The following is a 20,831-nucleotide window of genomic DNA, read 5'->3' on the forward strand; positions in this document are numbered from 1 at the left end:
CTTGTACTTTTTATTTCTAAATATAGTTAAAACATTTATTCAAACGTTTTCATTATAAATTAAAACGTGCATGGTCGTATGAAAATGTTGATTGCGGAACGTAGCGACATCTAGCGTCACAACTACAAGTTTCTGAACCTCGATCACATTACCTCTATGTTGTTTAGTTTAAAGATATTGTTTGATCTATATAATATTAAAATACATATATTAGTTATTAAGATAATTTGGAATTTATATTAATAAAAAAATAAAGCATAAAAATTCATCAAATTAATGAATGACCGCAGTATACTTATTATATTACGATAAAAAAACATTAATGTCAGGAATAAAGATAATTTTATCTGTAATGAAGCTATCGATTAGTGAACGGGTATTAAGCAACTCCCACAATTACTAGAAGATTTTATTTCAATAACACAATCATTATTACAGAAGTATCCTTATGTGCTAATGACATTACTACAAACAAATAGTTATACATACATGATAGTTCTTTAAAAAATAGTACACATATATATGCATATTCTATTATTTTTCGGATGTTCATATTGGATTGGGGAAGAGAGGTAGATTTTAACAGGTATTTAAAATTCAAATTGATATTTGAGATTGTGTTCTATCTCTATATAACATTGAATGACAAAAGCATTGAAACATTTGCTACGAGTAAAGCATAGAACTATTAACATTTAATGTAATAGTAAAGCTCAGTAAATTCAGCAACACCTAAAAAGAATTGCAGTGAACATTGCAAACCATGACTTAGTTGATATCAATTTTATTGTAACTTTCTAACCAACAGTTTTGTAAATGCATAAAAAAACTTCTTATTGGAACGAAATATCTATAAGATGTGACACATATTTGAAATCTTAGCTAACATTGACTATGATTTAACATTTAAGTTATCCGGCAACAAGATTTTGCAACTCGGCGGTAATTTCTGATGGGTCGATGTTGGGTTTTGAATTGACGGGTACACTAGATTCTCTGTTACACGCCTTCTTGTGTACAAACCAATGTAAACGCTGGCATTCGCGGTCGCAATATTGAACTGTTTTGCATTTTGAGCACTTCTTGGCTGGTTTTTCTTCCCCGCAAGTGCTGCAGTAGGGGATAGCATCAACAAATCCTCTCTGACCATTAATTGTACAGTTGATCACTGTTAGAGCTGGAGGTGGGTCTTTACTAGTCAGAGATGTTACCATTTGGTGGAACGTTGTACATTCTCTGTAGGGAAACTCTCGGACACAGTCCTTGAGGAAGGAATCCATGAGGTCTAATGACACACCATCCTTGCCAGGTTTTAATAGCTTCTTAGAAAAAATTTCAATAACATCGTGTTTCTTGTCCTCCTTGCTTTCTACAGGTTTCTGTTTGTCTCGTATATTATTGATCTCCCTTAGGATATAAGCGAGGTAATGATATTTAAATGCCATAACTTCATTTGTATCACTACCTCTTGTCATTTCCTTTTTGCAAAGCATCTCAAGCACTTTGCTGACTTTTTCTGCATTCTCTAAAAGAGCTGACATGTGTTGTAAGTTTAATGCCAGTCTGACGGGGTGGATGTTTACACCAAGAACAAGTTTATGAAGAGATTCAACCAAGAATGGTGGTAAATGTGGTTCTGTTTGTTGCCCTTGAACTACCGAAAAATAGGATATTTCGCTAGCCGGTACATAGTTGTTGATAGTAGCCACTGTGTGATGGTTACCAACAAATGCTGCCATTTGAGAAGCACTGCGTCCTACAGAGTTAGTGGCAGTTGGTTTAGCACCTGCATCTAAAAGTAACTTACAAACATCAGAGTTTCCAGACAGAGCTCCGAAATGAAGAGCTGTATAGTTGTACTCGTGTTTGCCGGAATTCACATCCGCACCCTACAAGTACAGTATTCAAATTAGTTACATATACACATAACCCAATATAAATAGATATATTACAATTGAAATTATAAAGAAATAAAATTTACCCTATCGAGAAGGAGTTGCACCATATCCTTGTTACCCTTATAAGCCGCGTGCTGTAACGCCGTCATGCCATTTTCATCAAAGAAATCGACGCTCCCCTTATGTTGTGCGAGGATATTCTTAAATTCGGGGAGGTCGCCTTGGGCAATGGCAGTGAAAATAGATTTTTCAGGTTGTGCTTGTTCTTCGCTTTTATTTTCCATTTTGAAGAGTAGACTACTCTTTGATATACTTATATATCACAGAGGAATAGGTATTCAACAATTAAGAGAACAATTGGTAACTACTTACTATATGTCAGTTGTCAAATTTGAAGTAAAGTCTTGTCAATTGCCGATTGACCATAGAATATTTTTTCGTCTTTTAGATGGCATGGACTCTTCAGTATTAATTATAAAAGGGAATTCAATTATAATTTTTAGATCAATATTTAATTAATTTAAAAATCCTTATTTGTTTCAGCTCTTCTTTACATATTTTTTTGTCTTACTTATATATAAGAAAATATTACAGTTCATAATAAAACTTGTAGCAATAATAAAACTATTTTGAATTCTTTCTGAACCATGTCCACAAACGGATTAATTATATTCCCAGGAAGTTGTTTAGCCTACTGACATTTAATATATACCTTCAAAATGCCATTTTTAATATAAAAACGGCAGCTATCCGGAGGCGTCACCTTTGTTCTAACAGTAGAATTTGATCAATCAACACAACACATGGTATAAAGAGCTCTGTCTCTGGTTTTCATTGTAGACTGACCTTTCTTGTGTAGGACTCACCGGTTAGAGTGTAATGAATAAAGTATATTATACATCACAGTCGCCTTAATTTGCAATTCAATCTTTAAGCTCCCAAGTTGTCATCTTTTTTGTCACGCACAAGTCTATATTTGAAGTACATCCATGAGGACAGTAAATAAGTGCCTTTCCAGTGTTGTCGATTTGTCGTAGTCTTGAACATCATATCGTATAGTGGCTAGTTTAAGCTGTATTGCTAACTTTCTTCTGTCAGTCCTACGATCACAATTCCCCACAAAAGTTATCAAGTGCATCCTTCAGGCAAAATCATGAGGCTAGAATATAACGCGACCCGAAGCCGACTCTATTTAGAATGATAGCATTCAAATTTTTCAGATTCCTCTTACTAGAATTTAATTTGGCACTAACTGAAACTCTCGTATCTAATGAATACATGAATCAATTTTCCTACTCAATCGCACTAAGGCTGTGTTTTCCTTAAGAGTTTATACCCTAGCTTCGGATTTAGGAAAAGTATGTTCGACCAGCTTATCGAGGTTGCAAAAAAGACTCATCCATGACATGGCACTACTACAGATTAGATAGCAGGCGAGGTACCACACCTATAACCCTTCTTACTCAGGGGATTTGAAAGAACAAGAAGACTAGAATTATCAAAGAGACCCCGGCTGTTAAACGTAATGCTCAGATACTTCATCTACCTGTCCACCCGGAGTATGACGGATATAAGCTGCCCACTTAATTGTGTCCCGTGCTAGCTATCACCTAGCTTGAAGGGACGATTAAATCTGTGTATATAATACCAACTCGAAGTATTGTCCCAGAAAGAAGCGATCCTGGACCATGCTCTATTCACAAAATAGTAATAATATGAAAAATGCATCGCCAGATAGATGAACTTAGAAACCAAAGAAAGATTATAATATTTATAACAAACGATTAATATTCATTGAACACCGTATCAATGTTTTGAATAATTTTGACATAGATTAAGAAATTAAAATTTAAATACTAAAGTTAAATCTAATCCAGGTATGATAAAGAAATAATCATACAAAGAAAGCTCACATATCAAAGCTTATTTATCAAAATAACTTGATATTTACAACATTTATTTAACTAGCAACGAAAATATGAAACAATATATAACGCGACGAGCTTAGCAAAGTCGAAGTCATGACACTTTCATCTCGCCTGCCCGTGATCAAATTTACTGTATAGTAATCTAACCGACGGGTAAAATTTAGCAAAAGTAAATCGCGTAGTAAATCTGAAAACCGTACTTTTGCTTCAATGCGTACTTTATAATTGTACTATATAAGGTTGTGTTATAAAAGTTTTACACGAATACAAAATATTGATGGCGATAACGAGATTGTAATGGAATTATTTGCATATTTCTCGTAGCACTTGGCCGAGGTTGCTCGAGCCACCAAAAGATTGAAAAAGAAATTAAACTTGGCTATGAGTATTATCAGTGGTAGTATGTATGTAGTTTTTCTAATAGTTTAATTCATGATATATTTAAGTATGATATCAAGTGAGTCGCAGGTTTGTATTCTGTTTATATATCAATGATGAAGGTTACTTAACAAGATGGTAATTGGCAGCATTGACACACAATTTGCATACAACTTGTTACTCTTATCGAATTCCAATATCTGTATGACTAATTAGGAGAAGATACCAAACTGAAATAAATATGAAAGTACCCACGAAGACCCGACACCCGCACGATGAATCCATTGGCTGCTAAGAAGTTTCGAATCTTATCTGTGTGTGAGTTTATTCTTTTTAAGTTACAATCATGGATTTTCTTCAGCAAAAATTAAACAAATAAGACGTAAAAATACGGGGTTCATAATTTTCGGTTTTATTTGTTAAATTTAGTAAAATTATGTTTTTAGATTATAAGATACCTTAGTGTTTCATAAATAATAACACAAATCGAATATATAATAAATGTTATTTTTATTTTATAAATTAATAGTCACAATGGCTGATATGACTATTAATTAGAATAAACATCAACAGCTACATTTTACACTAAATACTACATCTAAAATCTACTATTAATATTTTAAAGAGAAAGTGTACCATAGAGATTACATTTTTTTTTTTTATTAAATATTCTAAAGAAGTCATTAAAATTTTCAAATCGCCAAGTTGTTTCATTGTATAGTAGTGTTATCATAGATTAATATTTAATTATTGTATGGAGTGTGGAAACATTTTTTTTTGTATTTATCATCGATTTTCATACAATTCATCAGTCCGCATTGCCCTGGACGGAGTGATGAATAGTAATCGATAAAAATTAAAAACTGGAGCACTTATTCAGAGAATCACAACATTTAGAAGTTTGAAAACTACATAAACATTATTATGTGATTAAATAATTTAGTAAATTGTGGAATATATTAATAGCACTACAGATATATATTATCTCGATTAATAAGATTATTTTTTAAATAATTTCAACGTGGGTATATAAACTTTTTTTATAGTCTACATTACTTAAATGATACATTTCTATTATCTACACAGCATTTTTTCTTATATCAATTCTCGATTATATCGATAAACTTTATGTTAAATATTAAGGGATGTGAATTACTTATTACCATACATACATATTAATAATGACTAAAATAAAAATAAGCTATCAAAATATAATCTTACATCAATAAAAAAGGATGAAGCTTAACTGGATAAATAAAAACCCGTTCACGAAAAGCCTTGAAATATACGAAAAAAATTACAAAGAAAAATAAAAGAAAACATAATTCTATGGGATTTAGTTATTACATATTGGAATCTGTGTAGCGACTCATATAGTAGACTAATTGTTCCAGCGTCAACCTTCTTGTTTATATTTTTATATATAATCTGCACACATGACAAAAAAAAAGTTACAAGTCTGTGTGCGAGAGACTTTATAACTAACCTAACATCGACGGTTTTCTGACATCAGACACACAATTTAAATAAGCAAGTAATAAGTACATCTCTATAGAATATTTTTAATATGATAAACGTTCAATGATTTCTAATCAATTTACTATAACTGACTAGTAAATGGTTATATATTTTTGAATAATAGAATATAATGAGATAAATCTATTTCCTACATATAGCTATTAAACTGTTTTAACTACATAGTATACTAAGAATTTTACTTATCTAATTAGTATTTACTGTAATATTTTTTTAATTTTTAAGTATATTCGTAATATAGATAATTATATATTTAAAAAGCATAAAGTGGGAATGCCTACAGACGTCAATAATCCTATCTATATAAATACTTTTTTCTAGATAAAAATGCTCGGAACAACATCAAATAATTAAAAAGTCGTAAAGCCAATCTACATATAGACGTCGAAAGAGTTACATAGTTTATAATTTATACTAGTAATATTATTCAGAATCCATATAACAAAATTTTATCGTTGATTCTAAAATTAAAAAAAAAACTTGCCGTAGACCGCACACTGACAATTCCAATGACATTGACGTTACACGTAGTAAACGTCAAAGGAAAGCGTCGCTCAGACGAGCGTTGGGTGGGGCGAGGGGGAGGGGGAGGGGGCGAGAGTGTGTGTAAGTGCAGTCGGTGTCATCTGTGTGTTTATGATCTGTGCATGTGTGTATGGAACGTTCGGTGGTGTGTTCGGTGTGGTGACAGTAGAGTTCAGTCTGACGCCGCCGCTCTCAGAGACGACCACGCCGTTATGAGCTGTGTGCTGTGTGTCCGCATACGGCGTAGTAAGAATTGTGAGACGCTGAAAAATATTAAAAAAAATTACAGTTATCGAAACTAATATGACAATATATACAATATATTTGTATATACAAATTACATTTACCTCAAAGAAAGTTCCCTTTGTCGTGATGATTTTATAGATAGCAACAGTTGGGATGCAAATCACGCTCGACCCAGCTATAGCCCAGCCCAAAGCATTAGCCCAACCCGGGTAAATATAGCCCTCATACTGTAGAGGTTCATAGTCCAATAGTCCATACGCCGTGATGAAAAGAAGAAAAGCCGGTGCAGCAAAACGCCAACATATACGCCAGTACAGGCCAGGTCGGAAACCTATCATGTCACGAATATCCTCGCAGAATCTCTCGGTACCTGCAAGATAACACTTATGAGTTTGAATATAGTAATTCGGTAATAATTCTTGCGGACAAAAAAAATATTGAAGGGTATTCACACTAAAATCTTCTTCAGACTTAAATTTCATACCATAAATCCAGGATACAGCTATAGCCTCAAAGAACACGGCCACCAGCATGGAATATCCAGCAGCATATCTATCCAGAAGTTGGAAGAAGTAGAACCCGCCTTTAGTGCATGACGCGAGACCAACGAAGAAGTACAGAGTGAAGAGACAAGCCACGAATATCTCACGATGACGTCCGATCGGCGGGTACTCGTCGCTGAGAGCTGTTATTATCGCTTCAGAACCGCCAAACTAAAGAAAATGTATTATAAAGGAGATTATAATAATCCATTTCCATGAAGCGGTGATAAAATTTGAGTAAAACAAAATTTATAGCGTAACAAATTCTACAAGGAGTTGTCCCCACATTGGGATAGTGAAATAATAACAGGGTGCTTAAATTTAAAATCAGTTTAAAAATGATCCAAATAAAGAGACAAAAATTTTATACACATGGATGATATTAATTTAATGTGAAGAAGAGATTTTTCGTTTTTCATATCATCAAACTTACAGAACTATCCAAGCCCAGGGTAAGCAGCATCATGAAGAATATGAGAGCCCAGAAGGTGGAGCCGGGCATGGTGGCGATAGCAGCTGGGTACACCACGAACACCAGCCCGGGGCCTTCGGTCGCCACGTCGCGGACGTGTTTGCCGGACGCGTGTGCCATATATCCTAGCACGCTAAAGATAACAAACCCGGCCACGAACGACGTGCAAGAGTTTATCACGCTGGTGAGAATTGCGTCCCTGGAAATTTGCGGATTTATACAGTTTTCGATAGGAATTCTACGAAAAGTTTAATTTAATAGCCAAACAAAACTAAGAAAACCGGACCTTGTTACAATCAACTAAACTTTCTCTTTCATATCATGATCATTTACTTACAAATAAATATTTTTACTAAACAGTAAAATTATAATTTTTAATAGAGTAAGCGTATATAAATACAATAAATAATATTCGAGAACATACTTGTAAACGTTGTTATGGTATTTATTGTAAGAAGCGTAGGCTAGAAGGACACCAAATCCTGGACCCAGAGAAAAGAACACTTGGGTTGCTGCATCCACCCATACCTAGCAATGAAAATTTAGAATTAAGATAAGGACTACCAAACTTTTACTCTCAGTTCTTTCGAGTAGGTAAAAACGAAAATATGAAAAGTCCTGTAAGTAACAGTATTTATATTTCACATTGAATTACCTGTGGTTGTGTTATGGCTTCAAAATTAGGACTCAAATAATATTGTATCCCTGTAGCGGAACCAGGTAAAGTGATACCACGGACCAAGAGAATCAGAAGCACGGCGTAAGGAAACAAAGCTGTAAACCAAACCACCTAAAAGATAGAAGTATACATTTAATAATAACGAAGAATGTGATCCAGAGAAGTACTGAAAAAATACGTACTTTTCCCGACGTACTGATGCCCTTCCAGAGGGAGAAATAGCAAATGATATAAACTGCCAGTAGACAAAGAGCCATATCCCACTTGATGGCGCCTAAGTCGTGCAAACCCTCGCTGCCTTGAAGTTCCAAAATAGCGCGACTGGACATAAATATAAATCAGTAATAAACAAACAGAAATCACACAAACAACAGTTGCTATTACATCCGAGAGGGAACTTACTTAAAGTATTCAGATGCGGCTGAAGTGAATGGTGTTGATTGTACTGGAGTGTTTGACTCTGATGAGTTATGATCAGTTGTTTTGTTAGCGTTTATGTTCTCCCAATTAGCTTCAAACTATAAAATATGTGTGTGTTTATTGGTTAAATATTCGCTCATAACATATTTAAGTGAATGCAGTGCGTTATTGTAATGAACTTCAATGTCTCACCGGTTGACAGGCTGGTGTGTTCCATTCGTTATTGCAGTTGGTCCATGGCAACATAGTAGTGAAAGACGCAAAGAAAAACCGGAGAGCCCACGCGATGATAACATTATAGTAGAAGTCCACATAAAAAGCTATAAGCACTACCGCATACCCGATACCTTAAAACAAGATTACATGAATACATACGCCATACACATAACACTCTCTTCTACTGTGAAAATAGAAGCAAACACATAGAAAGTTAGATGATAAAACTGAAAAAAATACCCCTTTATGGAAAACCCGGCCACGGAAAGCTTCATTTCCAACCCATTAGCAATTTCATTCTTTAAAAATCATATCGCTAAAGCCACTCAACCGGGACGTGACAAGTGAAATGAAATCACCGGCCATAAGCCGGTCACAAATCTGCAGTCTTTGAAAGCGTATGTAGCACTTAAGGGAGCAGAGAAATGGTGTCAATTATGGTTGCTAAGTGCAAGCTTGGGAACACCCCCAATGATATCTTTTTCTTAATATAATAAAACAGTAAAAGGGAAGTCACATTTAATATTTTTTTTTTATTATAGCTACATATATTTTTCTTTTATTAGTAACAATAAAAAGATAGTTTTATTGATAATAACTTTATGGGCATTAAATTTACTCTTAGCTTCCAACTTAATATTTTTGTTATAACTTAGGAATAATTTCAAAATATTACGACCCACGCTGTCCTATTTTCAAAGGTTCACCATGATTTATATTAAAACATAACTTTGGAGTTATTAAAATACTCAAATAGTCATTCCATATTCGTATGATGCCAGAGCAATAATTCAAGATTGCTCTGACTTAGCGAATGTGTCGCCATTTTCAATTGTTGTAACGAACACGTGACTGAATATATAGTGCCCATAAATCATGGCGCAGCTAAGATTGTATTGAAACTAAATGTACGAAGAAATGTCATAAAGAATTTAAGTTAACTTAATCATAAAACATCACTATAATACATGTATATAATTTTAATAAATGATACGTTGAAGAACATTACCTTTAAACAATGGAACAAGTCTGCCCCAGCAAGTGATTGCTCCTTTGCGATGAAATTGTCCGAGAGCCAATTCCATATAAAACAGCGGTATCCCGCCAACCACCAGCATTATGCAGTACGGCACCAAAAAAGCCCCTGATATGAGAATAAATGTATTTATTCAACAGTAAATACAATAAGTAGAAATATTAAAATCCACTCATTTATAAAAAGAATTGTCTGGAGTTTAATAAAAGCTTGCTCTAAGTAAATGTGAGACTTAAAAGGCCAATTACCGCATAATTTGCCTCCCCACCCTCTGGCCTCTGCGACGGAGCCAATATGAAATTATAGCCTTGAGAATTGCGATCCACGATTTGAGATTGCTCTCTTCAAAGGAAATAGAGTGAAAAAATTGTCATCCTTAAGAGCATTAATACTTTTCCTTTCACAGAACTGGACTTATATTACATTTTCCATAAGCTATAGAAAAAAAAATCCGCTTTTTTTTATTCACTACTGTTATGAAAGTGATAATTATGTTCATACAAAGTTATCAATGTTTGTAAAATAGCAATAACTTGACGATAACAGAAATGAAAGGGGAGGAATATTTCTATGATACAATACAGACATCATAACTATTTTAAGATCGTAAAGGGAAAAGGGCCATCATAACATATTTAACTACGGCAAAGCATAAGAATGAGTAATATCTGAATGGGAGCAATTGCTAAATAGAGATCTTCCTGCTCACATTTATACAGTAATGAGCTTATCATCGCCAATTCCAATGTTAAACAGTGGTGAAGAAACAAAATAGGAAAACTGTTTTATGTCCCACAGCCTACATAAAACCATCAAACAAAAAAAATATAAAAATATAATCTTAATCTCCTATTTGATATCACTTAATAACATTACATTTGTTCCAGTTAACTAAATGAAGAATATAAAGAAATGTCATTTAAAATAAAATTAACATTAATGTCAATTGTTATAAATAAATAAGAATTCAATTTTATTGCCGTCCATCCATAAATCGAGCACTCGGATGAAAGAGGATTTATTTTAGTGGCGAAAGCAACAGGTCACGAGATGAAAGCATCTTAAGTTAGTAAATCGGAGCAGCGGAGTGTGTAGCCGTTTCCTCCTCACTTAACTTTCATAAGGGACCTCCGGTGTATGGGATATCAAAGTATTATTATTTTTTATACGTATGTTGCACTTAAGGTTGCGTGGTTTATGATTCTACTATGTAATTCTTAAAGTAAAAAAACTTCTTGACTCTTCAAATATATATATATATATATATATATATATATATATATATTAATCCAAAATAAAGTTAACCTAAAATACGATTTGTTTAGGTCTAATAAATAAGACCGTATTAAATTTAAATTGAAAGTTATGATTCTTCAAAGTTCACTGACAATAGTAGACACTTCGTTCCAATAATTTAACGAAACTTCAGAAGTTTTAAATGAATTTTTCTATTAAAACTTTAATTTGAGACGTATGAAATGGAAAAGAATTTATTATAAGTCTTAGATTTTTAGAAATACTCTTGCCCTTTTGCACCGAAAAAGCTTGTAAATGATTTTAAGATTTGACGTGATTAATTAAATGTAGTTTTAAATAAAAGGTTTTTAACCAACGGTGCACGTGTGGGGTGATCGTCGTAATGAAAGAGAGACTTAAATAACTCATCACTAAGAACCGAATTGGAAAACGTAAGCTTCTTAATTGATGTTCTATTATCAATATCCATAATACTTATTTTTTATTAAAATTGTAATGGCATTGTTAAAAAATCATTTTGAATTTCTTTTAAGCCTGGACTTAAAGTAATGAAATCGTCTCGACTGTTCCCGGAGGAGCTCGGATGATTGGGTATTATGAGATTTCTATCGGGACAGTTCTCGAGTATTAAATCATTCGAGGGATTGAAGGAAATGTGTTTATTATACCTCCGCCAACACAATAAACAATAGCCTATAAACGTTCGAGATAATGCTTAACGACGTTTACAAAGATTACAGTTGATAAAATTTTCACAATTTCCCCTTAAAAAATCCTTCTCCCATCGTAAGGTATTACTATAATTATATAAAAAAAACATGTTATGATTACGATATGATATCATTATTTACCATAGTGTGATATTTACGTTAAGTAGAAACGTGAATCCGGTCAGCTAATCAATTGTGCCTTCCATAACGTGATGTAAACGTCAGAGCGGTGCCCGTGACGGATTGGGTCGCATGATGGAGTGTTTCGTAGTGTGGTGTGACATGGTATGGACGGTCAAAATATAGCATTGTTTCATACCTTAAAATATTAATGGCTATCGGCATATGAAAGCTTATTGAATAGATTTAAATTACTCGATATAAAGTGTTTGCAGATCGTGCTTTCATTAAAATAAGTTTAAGGACAAAATGTGGCAGTACGTTCGGATAGTTGAATGTATAAATGTTTATTGCTCTATCAACATAATGATATATAACAAAATCTCGATAATCCATAATATGTTAGGAGATAAGCAACATTACAGCGAGCAAACCGTCGAGACAGCTGCTAGTATATAACAGTATGAAACTCTAAAATCCATTCTATTTAATCCACAACATCAGAGCTCCAGTTAATGGCTATGCAAAATTGAATTACGTTTAGTTATATCCATATCATAAGCGCGTTCAGGCGATACTAAATAAATTTCCGCCGTTGACCCTTCAGCGGGACTTCACAAGAATCAGAATTGACATTTAATTAAATGAAGGGGAAGCGCTCCGATCGGCTCCAGATGACCTCCCCCCTCCATTACCTTATTACACCCATTATGCGTTACTAATTTTCCTGCACTTGGAGTAGCTAACTAAGTTTCATAGCGTCGTGTAAAGGGCGCGTCCTGATTGTCAATTACCGACTCTTGGCCCAAAGACTCGGATGCTACAAAGCGAAGAGGATGTAATTAGTTCAAGTTGAACTTTATTCGGAATTGTGTCACGATTGACTGGGAATAAGTTATTCTTTGACGTGAACGCTTAACGTATATAGCACATTAAGATATAACTAAATAACTCACACCAAGTGAGACGCAAAACGTCAAAAGTTTTTTAACTTTTAATTGAAAAGTGCGATAAAGTTCGTACATATCATATTGCTGTCAACAACATTGAGATCAAAAGACCGAAACTCGTTTGTCCCGTTTCCGGCTTCATCTGACGCGTGCCGTGCTCGACTTGGTGACCGCTCTCATATATTAACATTTCCGGCTGCGTATGCCAGACACTTATTTCTTAGCAAGAAAATTATATTCCACTAGACCTAACCACAAAACAAAGAGATCAAGAAAAGAGTGTCAACAAAAAAATTGTTCTGATGAAGATTCTGTTAATAAATATTAATAAATATAAATCGTAAAAGTAAATGAACTTTGGTCCTAAAGGAAATGTTAAATATATTAACGAAGCGTTTCATTAGAGAGTCATAGAATACAACGAACAGAAAGGCTTATTGGTAGGTTCTCGAGAGCACTCGGGACGCATTGCAATTAGTCACGCAATGTCAGTTATGTTGGCATGTGTATACATTTTACTTTTTAGGATGAAGAACTTTACAAGAGCTTCGTTTGAAGCATTCGTTCTTATATTTCTCATTATTTAACCGTCTATCAGACTTTTTTTTAGGAAGGACTTTTTGTACTAGGCACTCTGTTCCTTCGAAATTTTTCACCATGATATTATTTTTCTTAAAAAAGTTTTTGGACACATTAATTAGACTACGTATTTGACTAGTTAGTGTAAGAAAATAGTAAATGGTGGAATAATTCAAAAACTGTCACAATATACTTATTATGCATATCAAAGGTACATTGACTAGCTATGTACGATCTGAATGCGTCTTTCAGGTCGGAAGCACGCCGACAATTAGTGCGGCTAGAGGTCGCGAGAGGCTGTGAGAGGTGGCAAGAGGCGGCGAGAGGCGGCAAGAGGCACTTAGCATTCATGGTAGCGTTTCATCAGCACGCCGCAGCACCTCTTACTCGGTGATTTAGCCGGGATAACGTAATAATGTGCGGATAACTGAATATACCCGAGATCTGTTACATTCTACGCCATGAAGGATTATTTTTTTGTTAGAATTTATGTTTTCTGTGCTAAAGTATAGAAATTATGTGTGTTTTTTATATGTAAACGGATGATTAGCGAGTAAAATAATTATAAATCCTCGAGTTTCCATTTATTGAATAAAATATTCAAACCACCTGAAAACTGATGAAGAAATCCATAACAGCAATCAAAAACGCATCGTTCATGCAAACTTCTATGTTCAACAAAACAAAAAATCAAGTAAGTGAAAGTCACTCATAAAAATATGTGGATTTAAATAAAACTATATTTTAATCATAACTAAGGTCATAGAAATAGTGAAAGTATGCTTTTAAGACAGATAATATTTTCACTCGTTAACAAAACGAATGAATAGTCATGAAATAAAGTTGCTAATATTAATTAAGAAAATATAACACAAACTTCATGCAGAGCGTTAAGCGTATGTCATTTATAAATGTTCACAATATAGTATCAACTTCGGTTAACGGGAGACGCTTCGTATGTAGAATGACGATGGAAACTTGTGCTAAGGATGCAAAGTCTCGTTACGCGTCAGATCCCCACGAAAATTTTAGGTGAATATTAAAAACTATTAATACTTCTTTCTATTTTATATTCTATAACATAATACATTCCACTGATATGTTTGTTGCTTGATATACCAAAAAAAATAAATATACGAAACCCTGTCAAAAAGTGTTCCAAATAGCTTTTTTTCTTTTATTTTATTTTTTTATTTTTGTAATGGCGGAAAACAGACAGAATGCCTACCTGATGAAAAATAGTGACCGTCGCCCATGGACATCTATAACATAAGAAATGTTGCGGGTGCGTTGCCGAACATCGGACGAAACGCAACGATTTACGACTACTTCACGTTGATTGTAAATGGGTAGTACTTCCCGAGTGGTACTTCTTCGAGGTGTAGTTACTTGACCACAGCTAGGCTCTACCGAAAACTGAGTACTCACCTCCGCCATTCTTGTAACAGAGGTAGGGGAAGCGCCAGACGTTGGCAAGGTCCACTGCAAAGCCGATGACAGACAGGAGGAAGTCGACCTTCTTGCCCCACGTCTCACGATCGCCGCCCCCCGGCGTCGGGGTCTTCAACGACATCCTACTGCTGGAACTGCCGCCACCAGCTGGAAAATATTCTTCTATGAAACATAATATACACAACTACGTCCTTAAGACAGAAGATTTCAGACTTCAAAAAGTCTTAATAGTTCCACTTTTCTGTTTTCTCAACTTGCTTATTTCATGTCGATATGTTAAAATATTTTATGTAAAAGGGAACAAAAATGTATAAAAAAATCGAATTGTCCTAAATATAATGTCAGTCGCCTGTTGACCTTTATCGTGTTTTAATTAATATGCCAGAAATAAACGCTTCGCCCAAAACCCTCCATTAGGCAGTACGAATGGAGTGACAAATGTTATATAGCGTTCCTCTCCGAGTGCGGCACTCCAGTGACCGACGAATTAACCCCAGGGTTGTCGACAGTCACTCATCTACAACCGAAGTCTTTTACACACAAAAAAATATTTAATCATCTCTAATTAGTGCTAATTTGTCCGACCAATTAGGATTTATATTGCAAAATGTATACGTATATTATAAATGTCTCTTCTAAAAAAAAACAATGGATTGATTTTATATATTATGGAATAATGTATGGGTGTATAATTTATACAAAATCCCGTATATACAAAATACCTTAAGGAACGCTGTCTGTACCTATAAGTTATGCATTATATGTACGTGTATAGCGTACAGAGGACGTTTTTACTTGAGTATCACAGTATTAGAAACGCATTAATAAATTACTCATAACCTAATTCCAAAGTACATAGACGGAGTCGCGTGCATTAACTACTAACATATATCCTAAATAATATTACATATAAAAAATATATAAGATTTATTATAACTCGTACTGTTCTTATATACAATGATAGTATTATTATCGTTGTCAGCCCTGGTTCCACTTCATCCAACCTCGCAGGCTGTCACGGCCATCGAGATGATGGTCCGAAAAACCAATACGTCATCACTATTACCAACAAACACCAACAACGATTGAAACCTAAAAGCTATCGGGTTTTTATCAAATTCGAGATCAAGAATATCTGGATGAACCCTCAGTTTAACAATACGTGTTTTTTAACTGGGATTTCACTTTATAAAGATTGGATATTTAAATAGATTTTTCTTATTCGTAAATATCTAAAGTATTAATTATGTAGTCAATAACTATTTTATCCGGTTCATAATGTATTATAGTCCGTCATTGAAATACATCAGCATTTGGAGACGAATTTTTTAATTATTTTTTTTGGCACAGATTATACACCTTATGATAAGAAGCAACAAGCAAAATTTAGAAATTAAGTTAACTTGTAAACTGCCACTCAATTGTATTGATCCTGGTTTTAATAATAAGTAATATATATAACTAGTAAGTATTGGAGTAGAAAAAAAGTTTCTTAAAAAAAACTGTGGAAAATCGCTTTAAGTTAACTTCAACTTCAGTTTAATTCGATTCGACTTTAAACTTTTTTCTTTATCTACAAGTCAAAGACACCGTAACGGGGAAATTTCATAAAAAAAATACCTAAATAATTCAATGGTTAGATATTTATTATAAAAGAACTTTATTGTAAATCACGATTGTTTATTTATTCCCAAAACAGAATGATACAGAAGAAATATTTATCTAAATTAACCCGAATACAACGTTAGAACTGAATATTATAGAATAGCAACACTTAATTGTTTAAATAAAACTATATTTTTCACATATAACTTTTTTCTTTTAGGTTTCGGTTATGTTATAACAAACGTGGTTAAAGACAGACGAGATAAATATGTATATCTAACAGTAAATCTTATTTCTGTCACACACCCAACAGTTTAATAAATTTTCTCCGAAATTGCTCCGACTATTTGTTGCTATAGTCCGTAAAGTTTAAACTAAGGCCGTTTTTATAGAATAAAAAAAAATCAAACTGTCAAAACGCATTTTTTTAATTTGAAGAATATTATTTGTTCGTGATCTTTGAATTAATTTTTTAAAGGAGGAGAGAGGAGGAGAATGAACGGCTCTATGTGTATCAATTAACATCCAATACAACTGAGAACTGTCAAAAACTGTTTTTGTTAAAACATACACAAAATAATACACTAATAAATTTAATATAAGCGAAATAAATTTAAACGGCTGTCACTTATTACTATGAAGTAATTGTTTTTAAGGATTATCTCGAACAATGAACACCACAAGTCACGTCGACCACATAACTATTAAATACAGGATTCATACACGTAATATTTATTCGAGAAAACTCGAGGAAATTAAGTGAAAATTCATTAAAATTTTATCTTGATTTTTATAAAGCTAACCGTGAATTTTTAAAATTACCTCTCTTGTGGTAAGATCTAAGACTTTAGCGAGTACCTATTCATTTAAATGAAACGAAGATGTTCGGATTTACTTCCCTTTTTTATTATTTTAAAACTACATACTCCCGACTTTATAACAACGGTGATCAAGGGCGGACAAGTTGAATACTCTGTTCGGACAAACAGATGTAGTTTAAAAATTATAATAAAAAATGAATAGTAAATCTGAAAACATTAGTTCTCTTCCTATTTGTCGTTTTAATTAACAGTAAATACTTTAGCCTCTATGGTCTCAAGAATTTTATGAACCAATTATTTTAGTTGCTTTAAATAACGAAGTAACTACAAAATATCTGAGTATTACGATACTTGTAACTTTAGCCGTCCGCAAATTTCCCTTCGAAGTTGATCTGAGTCGAAGTCATTTACAAAGTTTAAAACTTTTGTAAAGAGGTTTTATACTTTCGGCACTTAGTTTTTAACAGATAGAAAAAAAAATTCCTACTTGAAAACAAAGCACAAGATGTAATTACGATGCTATTATATTAAACTGAAACTCATGAGCTTATTTGACAATTAGTTAGTTATACAAACATTGAAAGGCTACGATCGAATAGAGATTTTTATGTAATAGAAAATATTAACCAGGAAGACCATACCCTTCTGGAGAAGCGAAAAAAGGGAAAAAGCTGATAAAACATGCTGAAGATGGGTCAAGGTATGGTGGTGAAAAAGACGATATAACGGATTAAAGAAACAAAGCTACATCGGAGACGAATGAATATCTTATTGATTCCAACTGCTTTTTAGTATTATATGAAGACTTTGAAGAATATTTTTGAATGCAATTTGAAGAATTGAATGAATGAATAAGAAAAAATTGGTTTTGAAAAAAGAGGATTGAAAAATAATTATTATAACCAAGGCAAACCGATTTACAGAAACGAGTCTACATTGAACGAGTATTCACGAACATATGTTTATTTTAAAAGCCTTAGATTGAAGCCTAAACAGCTTGTAAACTACATCCCACTGAATTAATATTTTCACTTTATGTATATGGTTAATAAAATTTTAAGCGCGATATAAGTAGTACTACCTTATGGAATAAATGTTAATTATTTCGCAACTAAATATATTAAAAAGTATCAGGAAAATATACCTTATCGAGTAAGTATGTGATTTATTTTTTTCTAATTTAATTTTTTTATTTCGAGTGACGAATAATAAACAAAAAGTATAGTAAAAAAATAATAAGAACCTAAAATACCTTTTAAAACTTAGCAAACGTAGATGAAAGTGTTTTAAAAAAATTTAAAAAAAAAGAAATTTCAAAAAAAGGACTTAAACATTTCAAAAAAAGGAATTAAACATTTTTTTTTTTTGCTTAAAAAAAAACAATATTTAAATATAGAATTAAAATTATTTCTATAATAATATATAATACTGGCAAGGCGAATGGATTGCCATTAAGAAACAAAAAATATGCTTTTTATTTTATTATATTGTGTTTAGAGTATAAGTTGTCAGTGTACTCACGTGTGGCTCGGCGGGCGCAACACTCGCGCCATGTCCGCGCGCCGCGGCGACCGCAGCTGAGTGAACGGCTACTGAGAGCGAGCGCTGTACAGCGCTGCGGCGATGGATGGGAGGCCACGCCTTCAGGACTTAAAGCCTTCGTTGTTGAATGTGTTGAGTTGAGAACACATTTGATTTATTAAGGAGAATTTTATTGTTTAGGATTAAAAAATGGAGACTGGGAATTTAATCGACTTAATTTATTTGATTATAATTCGTAATGTAAGTTTAATGTAAAATTCCTTGTGTTTGCCTTGTTTTGGCCATTTAATAAGTAATCAAATACGATGAACATTTTGTTTGATTACTAAAAAATGTTTTTATGAACATTCTTTGTTAAAACTATATATTTACTAGAAACTCAAAACTCCATATTACCCTACTGATACATGTAGAATTGTCTGAAATCAATTAAGAGGGGTGTGTCTGCGAGTGGGCAGGTCCCCGGCAGGCCCGGCCTACTCCATCACAATTATAGAGCACCCACAAAGGACGCTCTCCAAAGAATATGTCAATTGCACACCACTTTCAACAATCAACATACACACTCATAATAGTAAATGAATATTATAGCCAAATGGATGTTCAATAAAAAAACACATGATTGTGTAACAAGGAGTTTTTATATGAATCACAATTCATAATATAAAATCCCTCCATACAAACAGCATTCGATATTTAAAATTTAAAAATATAGGGTTGACTTCATATAAAACTTAATATTTAAAAATTTCTTATAAAATATGAATAGGTTCAGCTTCATTCGTCCACATCATCATTATTTATTACAACTTATCGATTTATTGTTTTTTATTTGAAAAAACAATACGATAATCAAACATTTCCTGCCACGGAATGATGATGACCATAAAAATTTCCAGAACTTAAATCTTTTCACTAAATTTCCAAATGTCTTTATGAATGGCCTCATAAAAACATACCTACATTAGGTTATACAGTTTTATATCTATTACCTACAAGTGTCAACAATCAATTCCCTGTTCTGCAGACGGAAATAATACAAAAATGTCATAAAACAAGCTGTGGTTGTGCCCATAATAAAGTTCACTTTGTTTCTCAATAAAAGGTTCTTAAGAAAACAACATTTTTTGCTTCAGGAGGACACAACGTAAGTTTAAAATTTATCGTCATTGTCGATATTTGATTAGATATCCCAAGGTCGCATCGTAGTGTTATACCGTAGGCAGCAACGGGAGCGGATTTATAATTTCAATTTATAAGTTTAAAATCGCAAATCCTTCACGAGCAAGCTTGGTGATTAATGCTCTAATCTGCTCCATGAGAGAAGAGGCCTTTACTCAGCAGTTTGCACCAATAGGCTGATGATGATGATGCTGAACGTCAAATGTGTTTGTTTCCTAAACCTTGAGACATTATACCTACTATTAATATTAAATATAGGTTAATCTAGAGAAACCTTTCTTTTATATATAGTGTAAGGTTATAAGAAATACTGAACTCTGATTAAGAACTTACTGACAGCAGTTACTTTTGCTTTAACCGGACCCTAAGCGTCCTATAATGAGATCTCGTATTTATCGAGGTTTAATTTTAATTAGTAATTACGTTCAGTTCATTCTAAACCTTATTACAGAGGTTAAAAAGTTTAGAACGCTATATAAGATAACATTAAAACGATGTCAGTAATCCCAACACCGATCGTCTACTAATAATTTATATTGCATGTTTTTATATGCCAAAACAAATATTATCTCCTAAGCACTTTTTGTATGCGATTACTTCCAATATCTTAGAATCTTTCATTCGATATAAAACTAATATTTACGAATGTTAATATATCGCGTTTTTTATTATGAAGAAATATTTTCTTTTCATCCGTCCGTGATCACGGTTGCTGCAAAGTAACCGAAAAGTCGCAA

General features: G+C 33.2%; 2 protein-coding genes across 2 annotated transcripts; both read right to left on the reverse strand.

The window, feature by feature from the left end:
• Positions 1–395: 395 nt before the first annotated feature.
• Positions 396–2,279, reverse strand: LOC116767562 (ankyrin repeat and MYND domain-containing protein 2). The gene is made up of 2 exons (XM_032657941.2): positions 1,982–2,279; positions 396–1,889 (listed from the first exon to the last, which is right to left on the reverse strand). Exons 1-2 carry the CDS (start codon positions 2,180–2,182, stop codon positions 912–914), a joined length of 1,179 nt encoding a protein of 392 aa, XP_032513832.1. The 5' UTR covers positions 2,183–2,279; the 3' UTR covers positions 396–911.
• Positions 2,280–4,695: 2,416 nt separating this feature from the next.
• LOC116767425 (sodium-dependent dopamine transporter) lies at positions 4,696–19,020 on the reverse strand. Its single transcript, XM_032657738.2, has 12 exons — positions 18,892–19,020; positions 14,921–15,091; positions 9,850–9,984; positions 8,817–8,971; positions 8,607–8,722; positions 8,387–8,525; positions 8,181–8,315; positions 7,950–8,053; positions 7,487–7,724; positions 6,996–7,224; positions 6,613–6,881; positions 4,696–6,528 (listed from the first exon to the last, which is right to left on the reverse strand). The coding sequence occupies exons 2-12, from the start codon at positions 15,063–15,065 to the stop codon at positions 6,295–6,297; spliced, it is 1,899 nt and encodes a 632-aa protein (XP_032513629.1). The 5' UTR covers positions 15,066–15,091; positions 18,892–19,020; the 3' UTR covers positions 4,696–6,294.
• Between the last annotated feature and the right edge of the window lie 1,811 nt (positions 19,021–20,831).

The sequence above is a fragment of the Danaus plexippus genome, assembly GCF_018135715.1.
Source record: "Danaus plexippus chromosome 9 unlocalized genomic scaffold, MEX_DaPlex mxdp_24, whole genome shotgun sequence".
Lineage (NCBI taxonomy): Eukaryota > Metazoa > Arthropoda > Insecta > Lepidoptera > Nymphalidae > Danaus > Danaus plexippus.